Source organism: Pogoniulus pusillus, chromosome 35, assembly GCF_015220805.1.
Source record: "Pogoniulus pusillus isolate bPogPus1 chromosome 35, bPogPus1.pri, whole genome shotgun sequence".
NCBI classification, from domain to species: Eukaryota; Metazoa; Chordata; class Aves; order Piciformes; family Lybiidae; genus Pogoniulus; species Pogoniulus pusillus.
This window is the reverse complement of record NC_087298.1, coordinates 3,717,799-3,744,722: the sequence shown is the minus strand read 5'-3', so window position 1 is coordinate 3,744,722 and position 26,924 is coordinate 3,717,799. Positions and strand designations below refer to the sequence as shown.

Below are 26,924 nucleotides of genomic sequence, written 5' to 3'. Positions count from 1 at the left end.
ATGCGCTCGGCACAGGAGCGAGCAGTGTTTCAGGTGAAGGACTCCCATGAGTCAGCCATGGATGTGAGCGAAGACACCGTGGCAAGGAGGCTTGGGGCCACTAACAGAACATGTTTGTATTTCATCATCACCACCCTGGTTGCATTACTCGTCTTTGCCTTAGCCACCATCATGGTCTTAGTCATTCAGAAGACGGTAAGAAATCACTTTAATCTTTGGCCTTTCTTCCCCCCTCCACCTTCTCTTTTCTCTTCTTCTCTCTTCTCTTTTCTCTTCTTCTCTCTTCTCTTTTCTCTTCTTCTCTCTTCTCTTTTCTCTTCTTCTCTTTTCTCTTCTTCTCTTCTCTTCTCTTCTCTTCTCTTCTCTTCTCTTCTCTTCTCTTCTCTTCTCTTCTCTTCTACTCTCTTCTCTTCTCTTCTCTTCTCTTCTCTTCTCTTCTCTTCTCTTCTCTTCTCTTCTCTTCTCTTCTCTTCTCTTCTCTTCTCTTCTCTTCTCTTCTCTTCTCTTCTCTTCTCTTCTCTCTCTCTCTTCTCTTCTCTTCTCTCTCTCCTCTCCTCTCCTCTCCTCTCCTCTCCTCTCCTCTCCTCTCCTCTCCTCTCCTCTCCTCTCCTCTCCTCTCCTCTCCTCTCCTCTCCTCTCCTCTCCTCTCCTCTCCTCTCCTCTCCTCTCCTCTCCTCTCCTCTCCTCTCCTCTCCTCTCCTCTCCTCTCCTCTCCTCTCCTCTCCTCTCCTCTCCTCTCCTCTCCTCTCCTCTCCTCTCCTCTCCTCTCCTCTCCTCTCCTCTCCTCTCCTCTCCTCTCCTCTCCTCTCCTCCCCTCTCCCCTCCCCTCCTATCCCCTCCCTTCTCCGCTCCCCTCCTCTCCTCTCCCTTCTCCTTTCCTCTCCTCTCCTCTCCCTTCTCCTTTCCTTTCCTCTCCTCTCCCTTCTCCTTTCCTTTCCTTTCCTTTCCTTTCCTTTCCTTTCCTTTCCTTTCCTTTCCTTTCCTTTCCTTTCCTTTCCTTTCCTTTCCTTTCCTTTCCTTTCCTTTCCTTTCCTTTCCTTTCCTTTCCTTTCCTTTCCTTTCCTTTCCTTTCCTTTCCTTTCCTTTCCTTTCCTTTCCTTTCCTTTCCTTTCCTTTCCTTTCCTTTCCTTTTTCAGCCTACTGCTCTCTAACAATCATTCTGTACCCAGAAAAAGAACCCAGTTGCTGTCTCTTGCTTTGAATGCACACACATGAATCAGGGAAGAGAAAGATGGAAGAAAGAGGAAGAGAAAAGAACTTTTAAAAACCCCTCCATGGGCAGCATTGTTTTCTAGCATGCACTGCCAGTTTGGTAAAGGCAAGTGGAAAGCTCACAATGCCAGATGCAAGCCACCCTCTGTCCTGCCTGGTTAGGAGGAGAGGTGGGGAGAAGCTGGATCAGTGCCTCAGTGCCTGCTGTCCGGTTTTGCATTGTGTCTCCTGTCACTTCTTTGGGGAGCAACCACTGCCTGAGGGGGTCTGCTCTGGTGGTGTCTACACCTGTTCCTCTGAAATGCTGCCCACAACATGAGACATCTCTGTGTGACACTGTGCTGGTGTCTGTTGGGAAGCAGGGTGAGGCGGTGGAGCAGCTCTTGATGTAGTTCCAGAGCGGTTGATGGAGGCAAAGGAGTTTAGTGCTGCCCTCTCTCGTGTCAGCCCTGCTCCTGGGTGTGATTCTTGCTGCAAAAGTAGTTATGGCAAGGATGGCTGAGGGTGCATGGCAGGATCTGTTCCCTCTGCCTGCAGATGTTTTGTCCTAAAGAGGGCTGCTCTTACGTGGACCTGGGGTTAGTGGGGAGTCAGTGACAGAGCTACATCTGAGGCAGAGCCACAGGTGGCTGTGAATACCAAAATTGCTTTCCCAAACTTGCCAGGAACACTGCCATGAACTTTGTCAGGGTAAAATGCCAGAATAGAAGTGCTGCAAGCCTTCAAATCTTGCAAAAATGGAAGTCCTGAAGTGCCTCCACTACTCCTCACAGAACAAAAGCACCAGCATGGGGCTGCTGAAGGAAGCTGGCCATGAAAAACAAAATATTCTCTTTTCAGCCTAATATTTTCTCATACTGAACTTGCCCTGTTCACCCTGTGTGCTGTGCATGCACATTACCTGGAAATCAAACCAAGAAGGCCTGACTGGGCAGAGGCCAATGGGATGAGATTGAACAAGGCCAAGGGCAGGGTTCTGCACTTTGGCCACAACAACCCCAAGCAGCACTACAGGCTGGAGACTGAGTGGCTGGAGAGCAGCCAAGAGGAAAGGGACCTGTGGGTACTGATAGATAGTAGCTGAAGATGAGCCAGCAGTGTGCCCAGGTGGCCAAGAGAGCCAATGGCATCCTGGCCTGTAGCCAGTAGGACAAGGGAGGTTATTCTTCCCCTGTACTCAGCACTGCTCAGGCCACACCTTGAGTGCTGTGTCCAGTTCTGGGCCCCTCAATTCAAGAGAGATGTTGAGGTGCTGGAAGGTGTCCAGAGAAGGGCAGCAAGGCTGGGGAGGGTCCTGGAGCACAAACCCTATGAGGAGAGACTGAGGGAGCTGGGAGTGTGCAGCCTGCAGAAGAGGAGGCTCAGGGCAGAGCTCATTGCTTTCTACAACTACCTGAAGGGACATTGTAGCCAGGTAGGGGTTGGCCTCTTCTCCCAGGCAAGCAGCAACAGAACAAGGGGTCACAGTCTCAAGTTGTGCCAGGGTAGGTCTAGCCCGGATGTTAGGAGGAAGTTGTTGTCAGAGAGAGTGATTGGCATTGGAATGGGCTGCCCAGGGAGGTGGTGGAGTCTCTGTCCCTGGAGGTGTTCAAGAAAAGACTGGATGAGGCACTCAGTGCCATGGTTTAGTTGACTGGATAGGGCTGTGGGATAGGTTGAACTGGCTGAGCTTGGAGGTCTCTTTCAACCTGGTTGATTCTATGATTCTATGAATCTATGATTCTACCAGGGAGGAGCCATTTACCTGAAATCAATGCTCTTCCAAAAACTGAAGCAGCTGGGGCACAGTTAGAAGGAGGCATGGGGATTTTCAAGTGACAAATAGTGGGACACTAAGGGGGATCTTTAAAAGAATGGCCTGGGTAAGCACAGAATTGCCACAGCTTTCCTGTATAATGAGGCTTTCATTTGTACTTATTATGAAAGCAAGCAACGAATTACCTACCCATCAGGATAAACCCAGTCCCACTGGTTGCCAGCTGAACAATATTACTGAAAGAGTCAAGAATTTCATTTCAAAGAGTAATGACATTATTGCAGCTGCTTTGGAAATGAGCTTGGCTGAGGCAGAAAGTAGGAAGCTGAAGTGTATGAGAAGCACAACTAAAACCCAGCAGCAATTTTACCTTGTGAGAGGAATCTGGCAGCAAAAAGCATTAACTTGTTTTCTTGCTCTCAGGGAGCTGAAAGACCCCGAGTTCAGAAGCAGCACAGTTGTTTTCCATCTGTGACTGGGCTTCTCTTTCCAGACCAGACAACAAGTGTTGCTTCTATGAGATCACAGAATTAACCAGGCTGGAAAAGACCTTTGAGTTCTTGTGGGAGGTGTCTTTGCCTATGGTGGGCGGTTGGAACTAGATGATCTTTGAGTTCCCTTCCAACCTAAACCTTTCTATGATCATCAAGTCCAATCTACCTGTTCCTCAAGAAACTTTTGGGCTTGCTCATGGTGACACTGTCAGCATCAGGCCAAACACACGCTCCTGTGACAAAAGCAGTCGTAATCCAGATCAACATCAGGCATTGGAAAGTGATGCTCAGGGAGTGGTTGAATTACCAAGCCTGGATGTGTTTAAAAGTCGTTTGGATGTGGTGCTTGGGGATATGGTTGAGGGTGAACCTTGCAGAGCAGGGTTCTGGGTTGGACTTGAGGATCCTGAGGGGTTTTGCCAACCTGAATGTTTCTGTGATTCTGTGATCTTGTATTGACTTCAGCAGCTCCAGGACAGGCTGTACTTAGAGCCCTGTGGCATCTGAGTCCTGTTGCTGTAGGGATTTGAGTGTCATCAATTAGCTTTGCTATTTTCTTTGTAACTTCTGAAGGGAGGATTGACTTTTTGTGGCATCAACCTCCTGGGAGGGTCCAGTTTCCTCTCCAGGGGTTGTATGAGTGGTCCTTGGCCACAGGGACAATGGTGTCAACTTCATGACCTTCTTATGGTGAGCTGAGATAGAAACTTTCATGTTCCTCTGTCCAAAGCAGTGTTAGAGGGTTTTAGGGACAGCGCAGGCCTTGTGATCCATGACACCTCCTGGGCAGGGGCATCCACAGCCTCCCTGGGTAACCTATTCCAGTGTCTCATCACCCTCACTTGAAAGAATTTCTTCCTAATCTCCAGTCTTCATCTGCTCTCTTGCAGCTTCAATCCATTTCCTTCTCATCCTATCACTAAAAGTCCCTTGTTGAAAGTCCCCTCCAGCATTCCTGTAGCCCCCTTCAGGTACTGGAAGGCTTCTCTAAGGTCTCTCTGGAGCCTTCTCTTTTCCAGGCTGAACAGCCCCAACTCTTGCAGCCTGTTCCCACAGGGGATGTTCTCCAGCCCTCTGGACCTTCTCCAACAATGTCATGTCCTTGTGCTGTGGGCACCAGAACTGGACACAGTGCTCCAGGTGGGGTCTCAGGAGAGCAGAGCAGAGGGACAGACTCCCCTCCCTATAAACCTTTGGCTGCCTTTGGGTGAAACCTTCCGAGAGCCAGCACAGACATCGGTATGTTCGGATCCAGCCCTGGAGGCTGCTGCAGGCCACCCCGCAAAGCCTCTCGCCGCTGTCACCAGCGCTCTCTGCCGCAGCGCCCAGCGCATCGCTGCGCTGCCGGATCGCTACCGGATCGCTACCGGCAGCTCCGGAGCATCCCTGCCCTGGGCTGTCCCAACCGGGGCCTCTTGCCCCCTCTGCTGGACAACCCTGGCAAGGGCCAGAAGAAAACGACCCACAGCACCGACAACTGCCTCTGAGAGCTGATTTCCCACTTGGGTAGCCATAGAACTGGTTTGGTTTTGGTTTGTTGGTCCAAACATGAACCCAGCACTGCCAGGGCACCGCTGAACAGTGTCCCTCAGCACCACTTCTACACAGCTTTAAATCCCTCCAGGGATGGGGACTCCACCACTGTCCTGGGCAGTCTGTGCCAGGGCTTGACAGCCTTTTTGGGGATGAAATTGTCCCTCATGTACAACCTAAACCTCCTGTGGTGCAACTTCTTGTCCTATTGCTTTTACCTTAGGAGAAGACATCCACTCCTAAATGGCTCCAGCCTTCTTTCAGGGAGTTGTAGAGAGCCAGAAGGTTTCCCCTGAGCCTCCTTTTCCCCAGGCTGGACACCCCCAATTCCCTCAGTCATTCCTCACCATCCCTGTTCTCTGGACCCTTCACCAGCTTTGTTGCCCTTCTCTGGACATGCTTCAGCATCTCAGTGTCCTTCTTGGAGTGAGTGGCCCAAACCTGCTTCTCTTATTTGAGGTGTGCCTTTCACCAAGTGACCACCACAGACAAATGGCTGAGGCATTTCAGAAGAGCTCTGCACTGTTCTGACTTTGGCCATCAGCATCCTGCACAGTGGCAGTCACCTGCTGTCTAGAGGTGTCACTTTCATAGGCTTTGTCAGCACTGGAAAGAGGGAATTTCACATGGGGCTCTGTTTGCTGTGATGCTCAGTATCAGATCAGCTGAGGGATGGTGTTCATCTAGTTTCTGCTTTTGTCCCTTGGCAATTCATGGCCACCTCCCTTAGGTGCCACTGCCTTCCTCTCTGCCATCAGTGGGGAATGAGTGATGATGGTTTGAGTCTGAGCAGAACTACAGGGGAGCCTTGAGGCTTATGTTCAAATGGCAAAATGCCCTTTGAGGACCAGTCCCAGGAGTTCATCTCCACAGAGTTCTTGTGTAGACACACTCTTGGTAGAAACTTAGACTTAGTTGAGCTGACCCAGGCCAGTTTCTGGAGGGCTGTGGACTTGGAGATCATAGAATCATAGAATCAGCCAGGTTGGAAGAGACCTCCAAGCTCATCCAGCCCAACCTAGCACCCAGCCCTGGCCAATCAATCAGACCATGGCACTAAGTGCCTCATCCAGGCTTGGCTTCAACACCTCCAGGGACAGCAACTCCACCACCTCCCTGGGCATGTGGACTTTTGGAGCTCTTGGGCTTCCTAGAGGCTCATACACACATCAGGGACCTCTCATTAAACAAATATTCACATTTCTGAGACAGGACATTAGAAAGTCCCTTTGGCAGCACCAACCTGTCACAGATTAGCAAAATCTCTTGTAAAGTGATTAAAGAAGATGGAAATTACCTTCAGTGGCACCTGATGATCATTTTCTCTAATGAAGCAAACTGCAATTATTCTGCTTGCTGAGTAAAGGCTGAGCTCCTTCAGCAGCAGCTCCCAGACAGGGTGAAATCCATCATCAGGAATTCTTCCTGAGCTGCCAGTGCCGAGTGTAATCTCTGGGCTCCTGCTGTGTGCCTCTTTGCATTCCCAGTGCCAGCATTACACACAACTTTGCTGCTGTTAGAAGAGAGAGAAGCTATGGCAGTAAGGTTTCAAAGCAAGCTCTGAAGCTCTGTTTGAATATCTACTCCACTGTCACTAAAATAAACTGCATTTAGCATCTGCTGGCTTCCCTCACTGGGACACTTCCCAGGTGAGAACACAATGTACAGTAGTACCCTTTGATTTTGTTCCTGTTGCTCTTACTGCAGAGCAAACTGGGAGCCACCAGCCTTGTCCTGTGTGCCATCTCCAAGGGAGGGCTGCAAGGTGAACACCTCCCTGATGATAACAGCTCAGCCACTTTTCCATACCTTCTCTACAGGCAGCAGTGGATTTGCTGCCTGATTTCATGCAGCACAATCGTAGAATCATAGAATCACTGTGTGCTTTTGGTAGGAAAGGATGTTAAAGATCATTCACTTCCAGACCCCCTGCCATAGACAGATCATTAACTTCCAGCTCCCCTGCCCTTCTAATCTGGCCTTGAATATCTCCAGGGAATCATAAAATCATGGAATTAAGCAGGTTGGAAGAGGCCTCCAAGCTCATCCACTACAACCTAGCACCCAGCCCTGGCCAAGCAACCAGACCATGGCACTAAGTGCCTCATCCAGGCTTTGCCTGAACACCTCCAGAGATGGTGGCTCCACCACCTCCCTGGGCAGCCCATTCCACTGCAAATCACCCTCTATGCCAACAACTTCCTCCCAACATCCAGCCTGAACCTCCCCTGGCACAACTTGAGGCTGTGTCCCCTTGTTCTGTTGATGGGTGCCTGGTAGCAGAGCCCAACCCCACCTGGCTACAGCCTCCCTGCAGGTAGTTGTAGACAGAGGAGGCATCCACATCCTCCCTGGGCAACCTGTGCCAGTGTCTCACCACCTTCACTGGAAAGAATTTCTTCCTAATCTCCAGTCTCAATCCCCTCTTCCAGCTTCAACCCATCCTTGTCCTGTCTCTAGAAGCCCCTTGTGCAAAGTCCCTCCCCAGCTTTCTCAGAGGTCCTCATCACGTACTGGAAGGTAGCTCTAAGGTCTCCCTAGAGCTGCCTTTTCTCCAGGCTGAACAACTCCAGCTCTCACAGCCTGTGCCCACTGGGGATCTAGATGGGCACAGAGCAGCACCTTTCTCCCACACAAAAATGACTTCACTTCTCTGCAGAGAGCAGAAATGCTCAGAGAGTTAATGTTTCCCTGTGCCCTGAGTGCATGTGCAAGGGACAGCCCAGGGCAAGAGGCCAAGATGGGAGCTCATAGGTTCCCTCAGACGGTCCTTGGGAGTGCATCCAGCTGAGACTGTTCTCAGAGCCATGTTTAAATAGTTCAAGTGCTTAGAATCCACAGGAGATCGGGAAGGAGAATGTTCTGTAGAGGCCCAAAAAGCTTGGAAATGTCTGATTCTTCAAACTACAGCTCCAGGGTCTTGTTCAGCTCCTAACTCAGCAGCCCTCCTGTAGAGCTCAGGAGGAGCTGTAGAAAGAGGAAGAACTGTGGAAAGACCTGGAGAAATGCTGCCTCAACAGACAGCTTCTGCCCTGCCTCATATAGGTGTGGGGAGATAAAACGAACCAATCAGATGCTGCAGATCCCCAAATCATGGCATCTGTGCCAGCCCTGCCTGCACGACACAGCATTTTGGCAGTAGACCAAGGGATAACATTGTCTTGCTGGGATCAGTTCTGCACTTCAGACATGGTTGCAAACATGGTCATGTTAGGCCAAAGACTAATTAAAAGCCTTCTTAAACAGTTTTCCATCTGCACATAAGGAGAAACTTCCTTGCTGTGAGGGTGCTGAGCACTGGAGCAGGCTGCCCAGTGAGGTTGTAGAGTCTTCTTCCCTGAGGAGATCCAAATCTGCCTGGACACTGTGACCCTGGGCAAGCTGCTGTGTGTGTGTCCCTGCAGGGGGGTTGAACTAGATGATGCCCAGAGGTCCTTTCCAACCTCTGCTGTATGTGAGTTAAGGCTATTAAGTGCCACAAGCAGACACACAACTTCTCTCCCTGTCCAGCCATCCTCCTTCTCCCCACACCATATCCTATTTACACCCTGACTGAAGTGATTACATCTGCAGACCCCTGTGGAGCCAATTGTGTCCCATTACACACACAATATGTCTCATTTCTCCCAGGAGAAATGTTCTGCTAAAGCTGGTGCTAGCTTCCTGACTCTGTTCTCCTTGGTCACTCTGTTCGGTGGCTGGAGCAGATTCCCTAGGGAAGTGGTCACAGCACCGAGCCTCACAGAGTTCAGGGAGCATCTGGGCTATGATCAGATGCTGGAGCAGGTCCAGAAGAGGGCAACAAAGCTGGGGAAGGGCCTAGAGAATAAAATCTGGTGAGGAGAGACTGAGGGAGCTGAGGATGGTTAGCTTGAGGAAGAGGAGGCTGAGGGGAGACCTCATAGTTGTCTACAACTACCTGAAGGGATGTTGTGGAGTGGCTGCTGCTGGGCTGTACTCACAGGTAACTGAGACAGAACAAGGGAGAATAGCCTCAAGTTGAGCCTGGGGAGGTTTAGTAGGAGAAAGTTTTTCATGGAGAGAGTGGCCAGGGGCTGGAATGAGCTGCCCAGGGAGGTGGTGAAGTCACCCACCCTGGATGTGTTTCAGGATGGTTTGGATGTGGTGCTTAGGGAGATGGTTTAAGGTGAACCTTGTGGAGCAGTGTCCTAGGTTGGACTTGGTGATCCTGAGAGGCTTTGCCAACCTGCATGTCTCTGTGTGAGTCTGTGATGACCTTAGTCATGTAGTTTAGTTTTAGGTAGCCCTATGAGGAGCAGGCAGTTGGGCTCAGTGATCTTTGTGGTCCTTTCCAGCTCCAGGTATTCCATGACTCTGTGCTCAGCCAGCACTAGTTAGCCTGCACGCTTAGCCCAGGTAGCTGTGTTCACACAAGAGGAGCTGGTTTAGGCTAGCCTGAGCAAAACCCTGACACTGAAATCACTGTTGCACTGCCTGGTGTGTGTGAGTGAAGGGATGTGACACAGAGTTTGGAGCACTGAGGTGCTGTCAGTCTCTCCTCTGTGGCTGGAAGAGGTCCTTTGCTCCTCGAGGGCATTGTTCAACGTTCATGAGCTCTCAGTGACTTTGCTTGGGTGGAAGCATTATGCAAGCAAGAGCAGGCTTCGGGGTTGTAAGTTTGGATGGCAGAGAGGAGTGATGAAACAGAAGCAAGACCACAGCTGAAGCCTACCACACATCACACTTGCAGCTGGTTTCCAGAGAAGTTTTCAGGCCATGCTGACTCTGCCATTTTGACCCTTGGGTCTACATCCCAGCAAGAAGTGGGAGGAGAGGTGAAGCAAGACAACACTCTCACTCTCAGACCCGTGTTGAGGCTCTGCAGCTTACATTTTCATCCAACCTCTGATTTCCCACAAACAGACACTGGCTCTCAAGGGTGTCCAGTCCCATTCTGTCCTACTTTCTCCTAGTTCAGCATCAGGTCCTCATGTTTTGTGCTTCCAAGACTCCTCACCCCCAACAAAACCTGCACAGATTTCTTAGAACACAGAGAGAATCTTTGGTTGTGCCAGAAATCTGTTATCTTAGAACCACAGAACAGTTTAGGTGGGAAGAGACCTCAGAGACAGAATAGAATAGAATAGAATAGAATAGAATAGAATAGAATAGAATAGAATCAACCAGGTTGGAAGAGACCTCCAAGATCATCATCTATTCCAACCTCCCTGCCATGGGGAGAGGCATTTCTGAATCAGATTTGGTTGAGGGAGGGAGCATCTACAAGCAACCTGGGCAACCTGTTCCACAGTCTCCCTACCCTCATACTGAAGGATTTCTTCCTGAGATCCAGTCTAAACCTTCTCCCCCTCAGCTTCAAAGCATTCCCCATTGTCCTGTTGCTGGACACCTTCATCAAACATCCCTCTGCAGCCTTCCTGTAGAGCAGTGATGAGGGATGGCTGAGGATGATGGCTGGATGAGTGCAGAGAGCTTGATGGAGCTGTTTGCTCCACATCAATCCCTCACTGACCTGTGAGGCTCTACAGAAACCATACACTCTGTAGTGCCTGGTGCTGGCTTCCAGTGCATCAGGCTCTGTGGCCTTCAGGATGTGGCACAGAAGCTGTTAAGATCCACTTTTATAGCAAGGTTGTGGTGGAACATGAGCATGCTCCCAGAATAACCTTCCCTTCTCTCTCTTGTCTTCCAGGCAGCTGATCCTGCTGCAGAGGGCATTGCAAAACCAATCAGGAAAGGTAAGACACCTTAAATTCTCACCTCAGCATGGTTTAATGGTCACAGTGCTCTTAGGCTGAAGACTGGACTCGAAGATTCACAGACTGCATTGGGCTGGAAGGGGCTCTCAAAGACCATCTCCTCCCTGAAGTCAGCAGGGACACCTCCAAATAGAATCACAGAATCAGTCAGGGCTGGAAGGGACTACAAGACTCATCTAGCTGCAACCTCCTTACCATGGGCAGGGGCACCTCACACTACATCAGGCTGGCCAGAGCCTCATCCAGCCTGGCCTAAAACACCTCCAAGGATGAGGCTTCCATCACCTCCCTGAGAAACCCATTCCAGTGTCTCACCACCCTCATGGAGAAGAAATTCCTAAACACCCAGTCTGATCTCCCCATTTCTAGCTTGGTTCCATTCCCCCCAGTCCTATCACTACCTGACAGCCTAAAAAGTCCCTCCCCAGCTTTCTTCTAGACCCCCCCTGAGATACTGAAAGGCCTCAATAAGTTAACCTGGGAGCCTTCTCCTCTCCATACTGAGCAGCTTCAACTCCTTCAATCTCTCCTCATAGGAGAGGTGAGGAAAGAAAGCAGCCACAGGATCAGATCAGATTGCTCAGGGTCCTTCCAACTCCTATCATTCTCTGATTCTGTTTGGACAGTCCCATCACAGCCTCACTCCAGTGCATCCCAACAGGAGCTTTGCAAGCACAATGGGCTGCAAAGCATCAGCCTCCTAAACAAGTGTCTCCCCTGATGATGGAGAGTTCCCAGCACCCCCAGGGTGGTACAGCCCCAGAGCAGGAGATCTGCTCTTGTAAACCAGTGCAACCTCAGAGACCTCACAGGAACAGTGCTGATCTTTGTGGATGAGTTTTCCCACCAGGTAGAAAGAGGTGGAGCATGCTGCCTGTGTGAGGCTCAGGCATGGGCAGAGCAGGGGTCACAGAGACTGTGTCTGTATGGGGCATGGGCAGGGGTCACAGAGACTGTGTCTGTATGGGGCATGGGCAGGGGTCACAGAGACTGTGTCTGTATGGGCATGGGCATGGGCAGGACAGGGGTCACAGAGACTGCCTGTATGGGGCATGGGCAGGGGTCACAGAGACTGTGTCTGTACGGGGCATGGGCATGGGCAGAGCAGAGGTCACAGAGACTGTGTCTGTATGGGGCATGGGCATGGGCAGGGCAGGGGTCATAGAGACTGTGTCTGTATGGGGCATGGGCATGGGCAGAGCAGAGGTCACAGAGACTGTGTCTGTATGGGGCATGGGCATGGGCAGAGCAGGGGTCACAGAGACTGTCTGTATGGGGCATGGGCATGGGCAGGGGTCACAGAGACTGTGTCTGTATGGGGCATGGGCATGGGCAGGGCAGGGGTCACAGAGACTGTGTCTGTACGGGGCATGGGCATGGGCAGAGCAGAGGTCACAGAGACTGTGTCTGTATGGGGCATGGGCATGGGCAGGGCGGGGGCACAGAGACTGTGTCTGTATGAGGCATGGGCATGGGCAGAGCAGAGGTCACAGAGACTGTGTCTGTATGAGGCATGGGCATGGGCAGAGCAGGGGTCACAGAGACTGTGTCTGTACGGGGCATGGGCATGGGCAGAGCAGAGGTCACAGAGACTGTGTCTGTATGGGGCATGGGCATGGGCAGGGCGGGGGCACAGAGCCTGTGTAGGTCAGGATTTTCCAGAGCAATGCAAGAGCAACACAGCCATTTCCAGAGCTGGGAAAAGAGGTTTCAGTAGATCAGGCAATCTGTGCCAACTGTTTTTTCTCCTCCTCAAGAGCTGACAGGTGCCAGGCAGGAGGGATGTGTTCTCCAGGAGCATTCCAGATGTTATTTCATTAGCCAGACTCTGCCTTTGGGTCAGTATCAGTTACAGGCACCCTCTTGCTCCAACTTCTGCTGCTAAATCTGGGATGGTGCCGTTAGTGAAAGACAAAGGAGGGAGTGCTGGGGAAGCCCCAGAGGACAGGAGGAGTTGCCAAAAGCTGTTTGCAGTGGGTGTAAGTGCTCTGCCAGCCCAGTCTTGGATGCCTGGGATGCTTCTGGCAGGGTAACAGAGCCTAAAGGCTGAGCAGATCACAATAGCCTGTTATTTTTCACTTCAGATAACAGGAAGCAGGGCTAACTGATTAACATAGCCCAGGAGGTGACTGACTGAGGCCCCCTCAGCCAGTTCTGTTGTATGTTGCCCAGCATCATGTGCTGGCTTCTGAGCAGCAAGTGGTGACCACTGCAAGGTCCCACCCAGCAGCTGCTGAGCTGCAACAACCAGAAGCATAAGAAACACCACAGGATAGGGACTGTGGGGAGGCTGAAGTCTCTCTGGATTTAGATCTGGATCCATGTCTGCCTCTCATGCAGCCTGGATGTTGATAGTGTAATTTGGATGTATTTTTGTACCCATCTTGTTCGAATAAGGACTTCAAAGTCCTGCACTGTAAACACAGAACCATAAAACCATAGAATCACAGAATTATGGAATCATAGAATCCTAGGACCATAGAATTATAGAATCATAGAATCCTAGGACCATAGAATTATAGAATCATAGAATCCTAGGACCATAGAATTATAGACTCATTGGACCATAGAATCACAAGATCATAGAACCATAGAATTACAGGACCACAGAAGCATAGAATTATAGAACCATAGAATCACAGAATGACAGAACCATAGAAGCATAGAATCACAGAACCATAGAACCACAGAACCATAGAACCATAGAATTATAGAACCATAGAATTCTAGAACCATAGAATCACAGAATGACAGAACCATAGAATTATAGAATCATAGAATTCTAGAACCATAGAATCACATAACCATAGAATCACAGAATGACAGAACCACAGAACCATAGAATTCTAGAACCATAGAACCTTACAATTCTAGAACCACAGAACCATAGATTTATAGAATCATAGAATTGTAGAACCATAGAATCACAGAACCATAGAACCATAGAACTACTGAGGTTGGAAGGGGCTGCTGAGATCACTGAGTCCAGCCACTGACCTAGAGCTCACTGCTGCTAAGACATTGGTTTAGGAAGGGCAGATCCTGCCTTTCTAACCTGATCTCCTTCTATGCTCAGGTGACTGCTTGGTGGCTGTGGGGAGGCCTGTGGATGTGGTCTGCCTGGACTTCAGCAAGGCCTTTGACACTGTCCCCCACAGCAAACTGCTGGCTAAGCTGTCAGCTCATGGCTTGGATGGCAACACTCTGGCTGGAGGGCCAGACCCAGAGAGTGGTGGTGAATGGTGCCACATCCAGCTGGCAGCTGTCACTAGTGGTGTCCCTCAGGGATCAGTGCTGGGCCCCATCCTCTTTAACAGCTTCATAGATGATCTGGATGAGGGCATGGAGTCAGTCATCAGCAAGTGTGCAGATGACACCAAGCTGGGGGCAGATGTGGCTGGGTTGGAGGGCAGAAGGGCTCTGCAGTGGGACCTTTACTGCCTGCACAGATGGGCAGAGTCCAAGGGGATGGTGTTCAATAGCTCCAAGTGCAGGGTGCTGCACTTTGGCCACAACAACCCTATGCAGAGATACAGGCTGGGGTCGGAGTGGCTGAGAGCAGCCAAACAGAGAGGGATCTGGGGGTGCTGATTGATACCTGCCTGAACATGAGCCAGCAGTGTGCCCAGGTGGCCAAGAGAGCCAGTGGCATCCTGGCCTGCATCAGGAATGGTGTGGCCAGCAGGAGCAGGGAGGTCATTCTGCCCCTGTACTCTGCACTGGTTAGACCACACCTTGAGTGCTGTGTTCAGTTCTGGCCCCCCAGTTTAGGAGGGACATTGAGATGCTTGAGTGTGTCCAGAGAAGGGCAACGAGGCTGGGGAGAGGCCTTGAGCACAGCCCTACGAGGAGAGGCTGAGGGAGCTGGGATTGGTTAGCCTGGAGAAGAGGAGGCTCAGGGCAGACCTTATTGCTGTCTACAACTACCTGAGGGGTGGTTGTGGCCAGGAGGAGGTTGCTCTCTTCTCTCAGGTGGCCAGCACCAGAACGAGAGGACACAGCCTCAGGCTGTGCCAGGGGAGATTTAGGCTGGAGGTGAGGAGAAAGTTCTTCCCTGAGAGAGTCATTGGACACTGGAATGGGCTGCCCGGGGAGGTGGTGGAGTCGCCGTCCCTGGAGCTGTTCAAGGCAGGACTGGACGTGGCACTTGGTGCCATGGTCTGGCCTTGAGCTCTGTGGTAAAGGGTTGGACTTGATGATCTGTGAGGTCTCTTCCAACCCTGATGATACTGTGATACTGTGATACTGTGATTGCCACTATGTCAGGTCCCTAAACACCACGCCCAAGCACCTTTTAAATCCCTCCAGTGGCACTGACTCCAGCACCACCCCCTGGCCAGCCTCTTCCAGTGCCCAGGAACCCATTCTGCAAAGAGATGTTTCCTGATGTCCCTCCTGAACCTCCCCTGACACAACTGGAGGCAAGCAAGCAAGCAAACAAACGAAGGCTGTGAAGTTGCCAGCTGGGGGTTCAGCCTTGCTCCAGCACTCTGCTGATCGCTGCTTGTGCAAGACCTCTCAGAACTGCTGGGAAGGGATGCAGGAATGTGCTGGTGGAGACTGCTGTGATGCAAAGGGACAGTGGTCCAGATGTGGCTGCTACTCTGAATGGAGTAATAGTAAAGCAGGAAAGGCAGGATGAGTCCATTTAGATTTGCAAAGAGATTAGGTCCTGCTATTAGCTAACTGCCAGCAGGCACTAAAACAGATCTGGAGGAGGTTTAGGTTCCTGACTCAGCTGTCAGACCTCAGTGGAAGGGTTTGCAGGAATCCACAAGCAGTGGCTGAGAGTGATGTCACACCAGGTAATCTCATCTTTGTGTGAAAAATGGTATCAGCCTCTTCAAATCCTGTGTTTGTGGAGGAGCTAAGGAGCAGAAGGGAAAAAACTCAAGGCACCAGGGATGAAACGTTTGTGAAATGTGTTTTCTGTGGGAGTATTTCTCTGTCAAGACTCATCCACACTTCATAAAGAGCAAGTAGTGTACTAACATGAGCCAGAGAAGTGTTGCTGTTAGGTTTACTCTGCTCTCCTGAGACCCCACCTGGAGTCCTGTGTGCAGTTCTGGAGCCCCCAGCACAAGCAGGACATGGAACTGCTGGAGCCAGTCCAGAGGAGGCCACCAAGATGCTGAGAGGTCTGCAGCAGCTCTGAGGACAGACTGAGAGAGTTGGGGCTCTGCAGCCTGGAGAAGAGAAGGCTTGGAGGAGACCTTGGAGTGGCCTTGCAGGATCTGAAGTGGGCCATAGGAGGTCTGGGGAGGGACTATTGACAAGGTCTTGTAATGATAGGGTGAGGAGGAATGGGTTTGAACTGGCAGAGGGGAGATTGAAAGTGGATGTTAGGAAGAAGTTCTTTGAAGTTAGGGTGGTGAGACACTGGCACAGGTTGAGGGTGGTGAGACACTGGCACAGGTTGAGGGTGGTGAGACACTGGCACAGGTTGCCCAGGGAGGTTGTGGATGACAGAAGCACAGAATGGGGTCAACATCCACAACCTCCCTGGAGGTGTTCAAGGCCAGGTTGGATGAGGCCTTGAGTGACCTGTTCTAGTGGGAGGTGTCCCTGCCTATGGCAGGGGGTTGGAAATGGCTGAGTTTTGAGGTCCCTTCCAACCTAAACCATTCTCTGATTCATCTTCTAGAGGGAAAATGATGTTAGAGAAATTTTCTGGCCTGCCAAAGTCTAGAGAGGTTCAATCTTCACCATAATTTCCCAGAGAGGTGGCAGATGCCCCATCCCTGGAGCCATTCCAAGTCAAGCTGTCTAGGACTCTGAGCAACCTGCTCTAGTTGCAGGTGTTCCTAGCCCAGAGCCGGACACAGTACTCCAGGTGAGGTCTTAGGAGAGCAGAGCAGAGTGGCAGAATCCCCTCTTGATCTGCTGGACATGCTTCTTTTGATGCAGCCCAGCAGCAGCATAGAGCAAAGAGGCATAAGATCCTGCCTGCTCTTGGATGGTCAGGCCAGAGGAGCTCAGAATCACAGAATTGACCTGGTTGGAAAAGACCTCTAAGATACTCCAGTCCAACCTATCACCTAACCCTTCTAATTTACTAACTCATGGCACTAAGTGCCTCATGCAGCCTCCTCTTAAACACCTCCAGGGATGGGGACACCACCATCTCCCCAGGCAGCCTGTTCCAATGCCAATCTCTCTTGCTGTGAAGAATTTCTTCCTATCATCCAGCCTGAGCCTGCCCTGGCACAGCTTCAGGCTGTGTCCCCTTCTTCTGTTGCTGGGTGCCTGGCAGCAGAGCCCAACCCCACCTGGCTACAGCCTCCCTGCAGGCAGCTGCAGGCAGCAATGAGCTCTGCCCTGAGCCTCCTCTGCTGCAGGCTGCACACCCCCAGCTCCCTCAGCCTCTCCTCACAGGGCTCTGCTCCAGGCCCCTCCCCAGCCTTGCTGCCCTGCTCTGGACTTCTCCCAGCACCTCAACAGCTCTCTTCAATTCAGGAGCCCAGAACTGGACACAGCACTCAAGGTGTAGCCTGAGCAGTGCTGAGCACAGGGGCAGAAGGACATCCCTTCTCCTGCTGACCACACTCTTCCTGATCCAGGCCAGGATGCCATTGACCTTCTTGGCCACCTGGGCACATTGCTGGCTCATGTTCAGCCAGCTGCCAACCAATACCTCCAGCTCCCTCTCTGCCTGGCTGCTCTCAGCCGCTCTGTCTTCAGCCTGTAGCGCTGCTGCTTGGGGTTGTTGTGGCCAAAGTGCAGAACCCAGCTGTTAGTTTGCAGAAGTTTGGCAGGCCTGGGCTTGCAAAGGCTGGAAAGAGTGCACAAGCATCCTCCTAGGCAAGCATCCGGAGGAAACTGCAGCTTGGCAGATTGCAGTTAGTCATGGTGGGGGCTGGCTGCTAATGGAATTAATAACGCCATTATCCGCCTTGATGCAAGATGCTGAATGTTTGATCTTTGTCTCTCCAGCGCTTAAAACACCACTTAGAGATGGAGAGCTGATGAAATTGGGTGCCCTATTGCACACTGAGGAGCAGGCTGAGTAGTTTCAGCTTTGAACTCTGCCAGCCTGGCAGCAGGCAGGTGGGCAGTGGTGAGCTCAGAAAAGCTTCTGCCCAAGTCTGGAGGACGGAAAGGAAGTTTATGGGTTTGGAAGGAGGTGAAGCTGGCAACTGAATGCAGTTCTGTTTCTGTGCCTGGAGCTAGGGTGACAGCCCTTGGGCTCTCCAGGACCAAAGGCACTTGGTGCATATGATAGGCAGGGCCCAGAGAGCACATGGCCCAGCTGGCACTGGCCGCACCATCCCTTGGCTGGGCCAGGCAGCAGCTCCAGCTGGCAGCTGTGCGCAGGACACTTAAGTGGCAGGAGAGAATTAAAGGCAGCTACAGAGACTTCAGATGTCAGCTGCTGAGAAATAAAATGAGGCAGGTTCTGCCAGCTGCAGCCTGCTGACAGAGCTGTATGAAAACACCTCATCTCGTTTTATAAGCACTTAACTCAGTGGGGGGCATGAGGATCTGGAAGCTGTTTATTGCCTGCCTCTACAACTTGACTTCATTACCTAAATGCAGGCTTTTTAGCCTGCTCTTGTGCCTGGCCCTCAATCAGCTTCCAGCTAGTGGCAATGCCACACACCCTGCAGAGGAATCTCCCTGGAACAGCTGAGCAGTACTAGATGAAGATTCAGAAACTTCATTTGGGGGTCTGGACATTTCAAGGTTTCTTCAGAGACCCCATTTGCTGTCTGGGCAACACCACTTTGCACTCTGGCATGCCACTTTCTGCTCTTTGTCCGTGTTCCTGCTGCATCCAGCTCAGAGATGGGGAAACTGAGGCAGCCAGGAGTGAAGAGAGCCTCCAGACAGAGTCACAGCTCCAGTGACCTGGCTGGCAACATGTCCACATGTCCCACTGCCCTTGGGTTCCTCCTGGCTGGACAGGGTCTTGTGTTTTGGTGAGACACTTTCTAGTTTGCATGGCAGGAGGAAAACACAGGAGCCTTGGTGAGGCTGCAGCTCCTCCTAGCCCCATTCTGTGCTTTCAGGCTGGAGCCAGGCTCTTCTGGGTGATGCCCAGAGACGGCACAAGGGGCAATGGTGGAAGATGAGGCAGAGGAAGTTTCATTTAAACATGAGGAGGAATTTTTTCCCTGTGAGGGTGACAGAACCCTGGCACAGGCTGCCCAGGGGGGTTGTGGAGTCTCCCTCTCTGGAGATATTCAAGACCCACCTGGATGTGTTCCTGTGTGATCTGGTATAGCAGATCCTTCTCTGGCAGGGGGGTTGGACTGGATGAGCTTTAGAGGTCCCTTCCAGCCCTTGACATTCTGTGATTCTATGATCTCACAGCAGTGTGTCCTCCTTGGCTCAGTGGGAGAAAGCTGCACTAAGGTCCTGGAAACAGTCTGACACTTTCCTCCAGGGCTGCCCCACTCTGGGTGCTCATCCTATGGTGAAAGGGGTGAGGAAGACAAAAATGAATTATCTCCCAGCAGCTTCTCTAGGACAAAACAGCCTTAACATCTTCCTCTCAAGCCTGCTTCCCTATCAGCAAGCTTCCTTGAAGCACTCTGATCCATAGAGCCTATGCACCACAGGAGACAGTGAAATCAACCCAAATGTGGCTTTGTTTCTTCTCCTCCTCCTCCCTCCTTTTAAGCTCATCTAATCCTATTGACTGCAGTGGGATTACTCCTGATTTGCACTGTTTGTAGTGCAAAGCCAATTTGGTGACGTGGTTGAACGTATCCAGCGATCAATCCTGAAATGAGTAATTTCAGCCTGGCTAATAAACATTTAGCTTGAGAAATGAGACTAGAAAACAGTTACAAACTGCCTCAGCAGAGTGAGAACCAGAAGTTTTTTCCCCCATAGCTTACCTTCTCAGAAACCCAACTGATGTCACCACAGAGATGGTTCCAAAGCGCACGCTCAGCTTGCTGACATCAGCACATGAGGGTACGTGAGCAACAAATTCAGTACAGTGAGAGCGGGGAGACACTGGGACAGATTTCCCAAGGAGTTCTTCCAGACCAGGCTGCTAGACAGGGCCTTGAGCAACTTATCTGCTGGAAGGTATCCAAATCCATGGAAGAGTGTGCCAGAACCGGAGGATCACAGTATCACAGTCTCACAGTATCATCAGGGTTGGAAGAGACCTCACAGATCATCAAGTCCAACCCTTTACCACAGAGCTCAAGGCCAGACCATGGCACCAAGTGCCACGTCCAGTCCTGCCTTGAACAGCTCCAGGGACGGCGACTCCACCACCTCCCCGGGCAGCCCATTCCAGTGTCCAATGACTCTCTCAGGGAAGAACTTTCTCCTCACCTCCAGCCTAAATCTCCCCTGGCACAGCCTGAGGCTGTGTCCTCTCGTTCTGGTGCTAGCCACCTGAGAGAAGAGAGCAACCTCCTCCTGGCCACAACCTCCCCTCAGGTAGCTGTAGACAGCAATGAGGTCTCCCCTGAGCCTCCTCTTCTCCAGGCTAACCAATCCCAGCTCCCTCAGCCTCTCCTTGTAGGGCTGTGCTCAAGGCCTCTCCCCAGCCTCGTTGCCCTTCTCTGGACACGCTCAAGTATCTCGATGTCCCTCCTAAACTGGGGGCCCAGAACTGAACACAGTACTCAAGGTGTGGTCTAACCAGTGCAGAGTCCAGGGGCAGAATGACCTCCCTGCTCCTGCTGGCCACACCATTCCTGATGCAGGCCAGGATGCTACTGGCTCTCTTGGCCACCTGGGCACACTGCTGGCTCATGTTCAGGCAGGTATCAATCAGCACCCCCAGATCCCTCTCTGTCTGGCTGCTCTCCAGGATCTTTAAGGTCTCTTCCAAGTCAAGCCATTCCATAGTGCTGTGATGTAAGTGCAGCATTGGAAATGCAAAATGCAGCTAGAGCAGAGAGAGGAAGGCCTTGAGAGGTGCCAGGAGTACCCTGAGACAGCTCATGAGTGATGAGGGTCCTGGCAGCAGCAGGCTGCAGGCACAGCACTTTGCTAGCTTAGCAGATGTTGCAGGGCTGCAGCATCCAAGATCTGCTCAAGCAGAAGGGGATTTTCTGCTTTCTGGAGTAAACCTTTTAAATGATACCAAGGTTCTGTGAAAACAGAATGATAGAATCATTAAATCATTTCATTTGGAAAAGACCTCTGAGATACCAAGCCCAACCATCAGCCCAACACCATCACAGGCACTAAACCATCACAGGCTCACAGGATGTTAGGGGTTGGAAGGGACCCAAGGAGATCATCCAGTCCAATCCCCTTGTCAGAGTAGGATAACACAATCTAACACAGATCACAGAGGAACACATCCAGACAGGCCTTGAAAGGCTCCACAGAAGGAGACTCCACAACCTCTCTGGGGAGCTCTGGGACCCTCACAATGAAACCACAATGCCAAGGAGGAACAATCACTGCCCTGCACCGAGTGCCCAGTCAGGAGAGGAAGAATGCAGAGCAGGTGGGAAGGGGAAACAGCTTGAAAGGAGGTGGAGTGCAAGGGGAAGTGGTGTGAGGCAGGGTCATGGATGCAGGAGTGGGGATACTGGAATGCTGGACCTAGGATGCAGAGACAGGATGCAGTGCTGGTGTGCCCTCCCGGGATGCAGAGTCTAGGATGCCTTCCTGAGGTGCAGTGTGGCATGCAGGGCCTGGAAGCCTGTCCAGGGATGCAGTGCAGGCGTGCAGAAGATGAGGCACGGCATTGTGGAGCCGGGATGCAGGACGCAGATGTGTGCTAGGATGCAGAGCTGCGGCTGCCCTGCGAAATGGAGCTGCAGCAGCGCCGTAGTGCTGGGATGTGGTGTGGGATATGATGCTGGGATGCAGGGCCGGGATGTGGAGCTGCTGCAGGCCGCAATGCGGGGTTGCGGCGTGGGGTGCAGCGGCGGGACGCAGCGGCGGGACGCAGCGTGGGGTGCAGTGACGGGATGCGGCCGCGGGAGGGAGCCACTCCGCCGGACGCTCCGCAGGGGCAGCCCCGGCGCGTCCCCGGCCCTGCGCTCCGCCGCCTGGGAGCGTTCCCGCGACGCTGGAAGCCTTCCGCACGCAGCGCAGGTGCTGGCAGGGTGCCTGTCCCCTTCCCTCCGTCACTGCAAACGCAGGCAGGGCCAGCGCTGTCCCGGGCTGCTCTAGCAGGAAGATTTGGGTTTGAACAACCAACAGCCCCACCAGAAGTCCTGCTGACAGCAGCGTTCTAATCATGAGAGAGCTGAGTGGCGTTTCAAAGGCACCCGCAGAGCCATTCCAGAAGTAAGCTCCACTTAAACGTTTAAAAGCTTCTTTCTGTAACTGCACCTTGCAAATAATTTGGTTCCATTAATCCTACCTGCACACCATTGCTGTTTGTAAGAAGGAGAAGTAGAATATTTCGGACTGATAGCTGCAATTTAGCAGAGCTTTAGACCATTGTAAATGTACCAATCAAGTTCCACTGCTGTGAATTCCCTGTGCAGATCAGAGATGATCAGCCAAGAGGTAAGATCCAGCTCTCCTACACGCTCCTTTAGCTGCTGCCGCCTCATGCTCAGGTTGCACAGGAACACATCCAGCTGGAGCTGCTGCTGTGGAGTTTGTCCACAGCACAGTTCACCTTAGAATCATAGAATCATAGAATCAACCAGGTTGGAAGAGACCTCCAAGAGCATCCAGTCCAACCTAGCACCCAGCCCTATCCAATCAACTAGACCATGGCACTAAGTGCCTCATCCAGTCTTTTCTTGAAGACCCCCAGGGACGGTGCCTCCACCACCTCCCTGGGCAGCCCATTCCAATGCCAATCATTCTCTCTGTGAAGAACTTCCTCCTAACATCCAGCCTAGACCTACCCTGGCACAACTTGAGACTGTGTCCCCTTGTTCTATTGCTGGTTGCCTGGGAGAAGAGGCCACCCCCCACCTGGCTACAATGCCCCTTCAGGTAGTTGTAGACAGTAATAAGATCACCCCTGAGCCTCCTCTTCTCCAGGCTAAACAGCCCCAGCTCCCTCAACCTCTCCTCATAGGATTTGTGCTCCAGGCCCCTCACCAGCTTTGCAGCATATCTGTGAGGTGCCCAGTGCTGGCAGCATTTTAAGAGACAAAACAATCAGGATTGATCACTAAATCTGTTGTTTCCTTCAGGGACTGCTTCTGAAGAATATTTAGGCATCCTACTGAATGTCGCTCCCAAGGAAGCTGCTGCGTACATGAGAGGTCAGTGGGGAGCTCAGTGGTGGGTAAGAGTTGGCCAAGAGAGATTGGAGAGCTGGCCAAAGAGCAGGCTGCCTCGGTGACTCAAACTGGGCATACTGGCAAATAACTTCCATTTTATAAGGAGAATAAAAATCCTTGGCTTTCCTGAGATGGACAGATTCCCAGATTCACAGCGGGTTGGAAGGGACCCTCAGAGGTCATCTTGTCCAGTCCCCCTGCAGTCAGCAGGGGCACCTCCAAAGAGGTCAGGCTGGCCAGGGCCACATCAAGTTTGATCTTGAATGCTTCCAGGGACAGGGCCTCATTCACATCCCTGGGCAACCTGTTCCCAGCTCTGGGTGTGTTTGATAACCCCCCCCTGTCTGATCACATCACAGGATCACAGGATCACAGGATGTTAGGTGTTGGAAGGGACCCAAGGAGATCATCCAGTCCAACCCTCCTGCCAGAGCAGGACAATCCTATCTAACACAGATCACACAGGAGCAACACATCCAGACAGGCCTTGAAAGTCCCTATAGAAGGAGACCCCACAACCTCTCTGGGCAGCCTGTGCCAGTGCTCTGGGACCCTTACAGTCAAGAAGTTCCCCCTTGTGATCAGGCAGAACCTCTTTTGCTGCAACTTACACCCATTGCTCCTTGTCCTATCCCAGGGGGCAGTGAGCAGAGCCTGTCCCCCCACTCCTGGCAGCCCTCAGATACTTATATACATGTATCAAATCCCCTCTAAGTCTTCTCTTCTCCAGACTAAAATGTCCAAAAGTCCCTCATGAACTATGGGGTTTAACTTGATAAGACAGAATAGATAGAGACATCTTCTGCAGACAAACGTGAAGATACATCTCCATTATTTCCCTTCAACCACTGCAAAAGGTCGTTTTCACTGCACCTCCCTGTCCTGGGTTTCCCAAGGGCTGCATGCATCCCTGGAACTGCTAAACACCCCATACCTCCCTGTCCTGGGTTTCCCAAGGGCTGCATGCATCTCTGGAACTGTTAAACACCCCATACCTCCCTGTCCTTGGCTTCCCAAGGGCTGCATGCATCCCTGGAACTGCTAAACACCCCATACCTCCTTGTTCTGGGTTTCCCAAGGGCTGCATGCATCCCTGGAACTGCTAAACACCCCATACCTCCCTGTCCTGGGTTTCCTAAGGGCTGCATGCATCCCTGGAACTTCTAAACACCCCATACCTCCCTGTCCTGGGTTTCCCAAGGGCTGCATGCATCCCTGGAACTGCTAAACACCCCATACCTTCCTGTTCTGGGTTTCCCAAGGGCTGCATGCATCCCTGGAACTTCTAAACACCCCATACCTCCTTGTTCTGGGTTTCCTAAGGGCTGCATGCATCCCTGGAACTTCTAAACACCCCATACCTCCTTGTTCTGGGTTTCCTAAGGGCTGCATGCATCCCTGGAACTTCTAAACACCCCATACCTCCTTGTTCTGGGTTTCCCAAGGGCTGCATGCATCCCTGGAACTTCTAAACACCCCATACCTCCCTGTCCTGGGTTTCCTAAGGGCTGCATGCATCCTTGGAACTTCTAAACACCCCATACCTCCCTGTTCTGGGTTTCCCAAGGGCTGCATGCATCCTTGGAACTGCTAAACACTGCATACCTTCCTGTTCTGGGTTTCCTAAGGGCTGCATACATTCCTGGAACTTCTAAACACCCCATACCTCCCTGTCCTGGGTTTCCCAAGGGCTGCATACATCCCTGGAACTTCTAAACACCCCATGTCCATGTGGGAAGCCCCAGTCATGTAGCCAGAGCCTTTCCTTAGAGCTTCCTGCAGCAAAACGGACACTCAGAGCTCTCCACAAAGAAGTGTGGAACAAGTGTCTCCATTTCCCAGGAAGCAGAGTGCTGTGAGTCACATCAGGCTGAGCTCAGCTTGCTGGAGCTCTCTGGCTCATTCCCTAATCTCTTTGCTTTCCTTTCCAGTGTCCAGACCTGTAAATGGTTCGAAAGTGAGCTTGGCAGAGAAGAGCGTTTGTGAAGGCATCCACTGCAGGAGCGATGAGCTGGTGATAAGGAAGGGAGGCCTCTACTTGATCTACTGCCACTTGAACTTTCACTTTCCCAGCAATGCAAACAGCCCCACCGACCTCAAGATGGAATTCCTTGTGAATGACAAAGTCAGCAGGCAAACACTGTCCACATGGTGCGCGTCAGAAACGTGCCAAGAAAAGACTTTCAAGACCTTGTTCCAGCTTCACTTGACACACCTGAAGGTGAACGACCGACTAGCAGTAACACTGAATCATCCCAGATTCCTGAATGAAATCTCTCTTCCCAATGAAAACGTCCTTGGGGTCCTGAGGTACAGCGAGGAAATGTGAGCAGCTTCCCAGACTCACCTTGCTCTGGCCAACAGGAGCCTGCTTTATTTTGTGCTAGGCAACCATACCTTGTTTTCGACTTCCTATCTTACATCATCACTTGGGCAAATGAGGAACTTTCTAAGTGTCCCAGAACAAAACCCCTCAAAACACTTCAAGCTCCACACCTGACTGATTCCTCTGGTTTGACTCAGGGCAGGGGTTGCTGTTGGACTGTCCAGAGTATCAACCACAGATCTGCCCACAGCTCCTCGAAACACAGACTCACATGTAACCAGGGGGATGGGAAGGCTGCACAACGTTGAGGCCTTTTGGCTGGTGGACACCTGGCAAGAAGCTTGTGGGCAGGAGATGGGGAAACCTCCTTAGCTGGATTTTAAGGAGTAGTATATTTTCACATGGTCTTTCAACAGCAAGAATAAGTCCAAGCTTGCAAGCAAGACTCTCTTTACAGCTGGAACACGCAACCAGCGCTCGGGAGCAGGCTTATGGACAGATTGTATGAAAACAAAGATGATGAAATTGTTGACTCAGGACTGGTAGCTAAAACTCTGGGACAGGATATAGGAGATATGGGGCTCAGAGGGCACTTCTCTGCTGCATTCTGCTGTGCACTTTATGCAAACTGCTTCCAAGTGTCTTCCTTTTCACTATTTATCCACCTGTTCTATTTAAATATTGAGCTCTTTGGGGCAGAGGGTTTTTGTATACACACAGTGCTAAGACTCTGCTCTCACCTGGAGTTTCCAGGCGTTTTAAGAACAAATATTAAAAGCCAATTGCCAATCTAGCCACACAACAAAGTTCATTATGCTACATTAACCTCAAATCCTGCCCTACCTGTTCGACACCGGAGCGCAGTGGTGTGCAAATACAGCCCCACTGCCTGTGCTTGCTGAAAACCCAAACCTTAGAGCTGAGATCCAGACTTCCCCATAGACAATTTTACCCCCAACCTTCAGCTGAGAGCTTGTGGAGTTTGGACAGTCTGGAGGAGAGACAACATCAGTCAGGCATTGGAACAGGCTGCCCACAGGCTGCCCAGGAGGTGGTGGAGTCCTCATCTTTGGAGGTGTTCAAGAAACCTGTGGCTCTTCTGGCACATGGTTTAAAGGCCATGATGGTGTTGGGTTGCTGGTTGGACTCAATGATCTTAGAGGTCTTTTCCAAACAAAATGATTCTGTGATTCTATGATTCTAAGATGTTTTGGCTTCCTGGGAAGTTTAGATAATGAAAGGTAAAAGGTCTCAGGTCCTCTTCTTCTATGCATTGCAGTAACACAGGCATTCATTTGAAATTTAACTCATGGATTGGAAGGGATCTCAAAGTTCATCTAGTTCCAACCCCTCTCAGGGACACATCCTACTAGACCAGGTTGCTCAAGGCCCCATCCAACCTTGCCTTGAACACTTCAAGGGTTGGAGCCTTCACAATGCCTTTGGGCAGCCTGTTCCAGTGCCTCACAACCCTCACGGGGAAGAATTTCCTCCCTAATGGTTAAACTAAATGAAGCTTCCTCTGGTTTGAAGCCATTACCTCTCCTGTTGTCACTGCATGCCTTTAAAAATATCCTTTTCCAGCTCTCCTGTAGGCTACTTCAAATACTGGAAGGCTGCTAGAAAATCTCTCTGGAGCCTTCTCCAGGCTGAGCAGCCCCAGTTCTCTGAGCCTGTCTTGGGAGA

At 51.5% G+C, this 26,924-nt stretch overlaps 1 protein-coding gene across 1 annotated transcript; it reads left to right on the top strand.

Moving 5' to 3' along the window:
• LOC135190269 (tumor necrosis factor ligand superfamily member 8-like) lies at nt 1-25,241 on the top strand. Its single transcript, XM_064171437.1, has 4 exons — nt 1-195; nt 10,670-10,715; nt 22,823-22,894; nt 24,844-25,241. Exons 1-4 carry the CDS (start codon nt 1-3, stop codon nt 25,239-25,241), a joined length of 711 nt encoding a protein of 236 aa, XP_064027507.1.
• Nucleotides 25,242-26,924: the final 1,683 nt, after the last annotated feature.

What these genes read in the sequence shown, in the direction of transcription:
- LOC135190269 (XM_064171437.1), top strand. Translation starts at nt 1, where the DNA reads ATGCGCTCGGCACAGGAGCGAGCAGTGTTTCAGGTGAAGGACTCCCAT. An exon ending in TGCAAAACCAATCAGGAAAG is followed by an intron (nt 10,716 to 22,822) that starts GTAAGACACCTT and finishes TGTTTCCTTCAG; the next exon opens with GGACTGCTTCTGAAGAATAT. An exon ending in AGCTGCTGCGTACATGAGAG is followed by an intron (nt 22,895 to 24,843) that starts GTCAGTGGGGAG and finishes TTTCCTTTCCAG; the next exon opens with TGTCCAGACCTGTAAATGGT.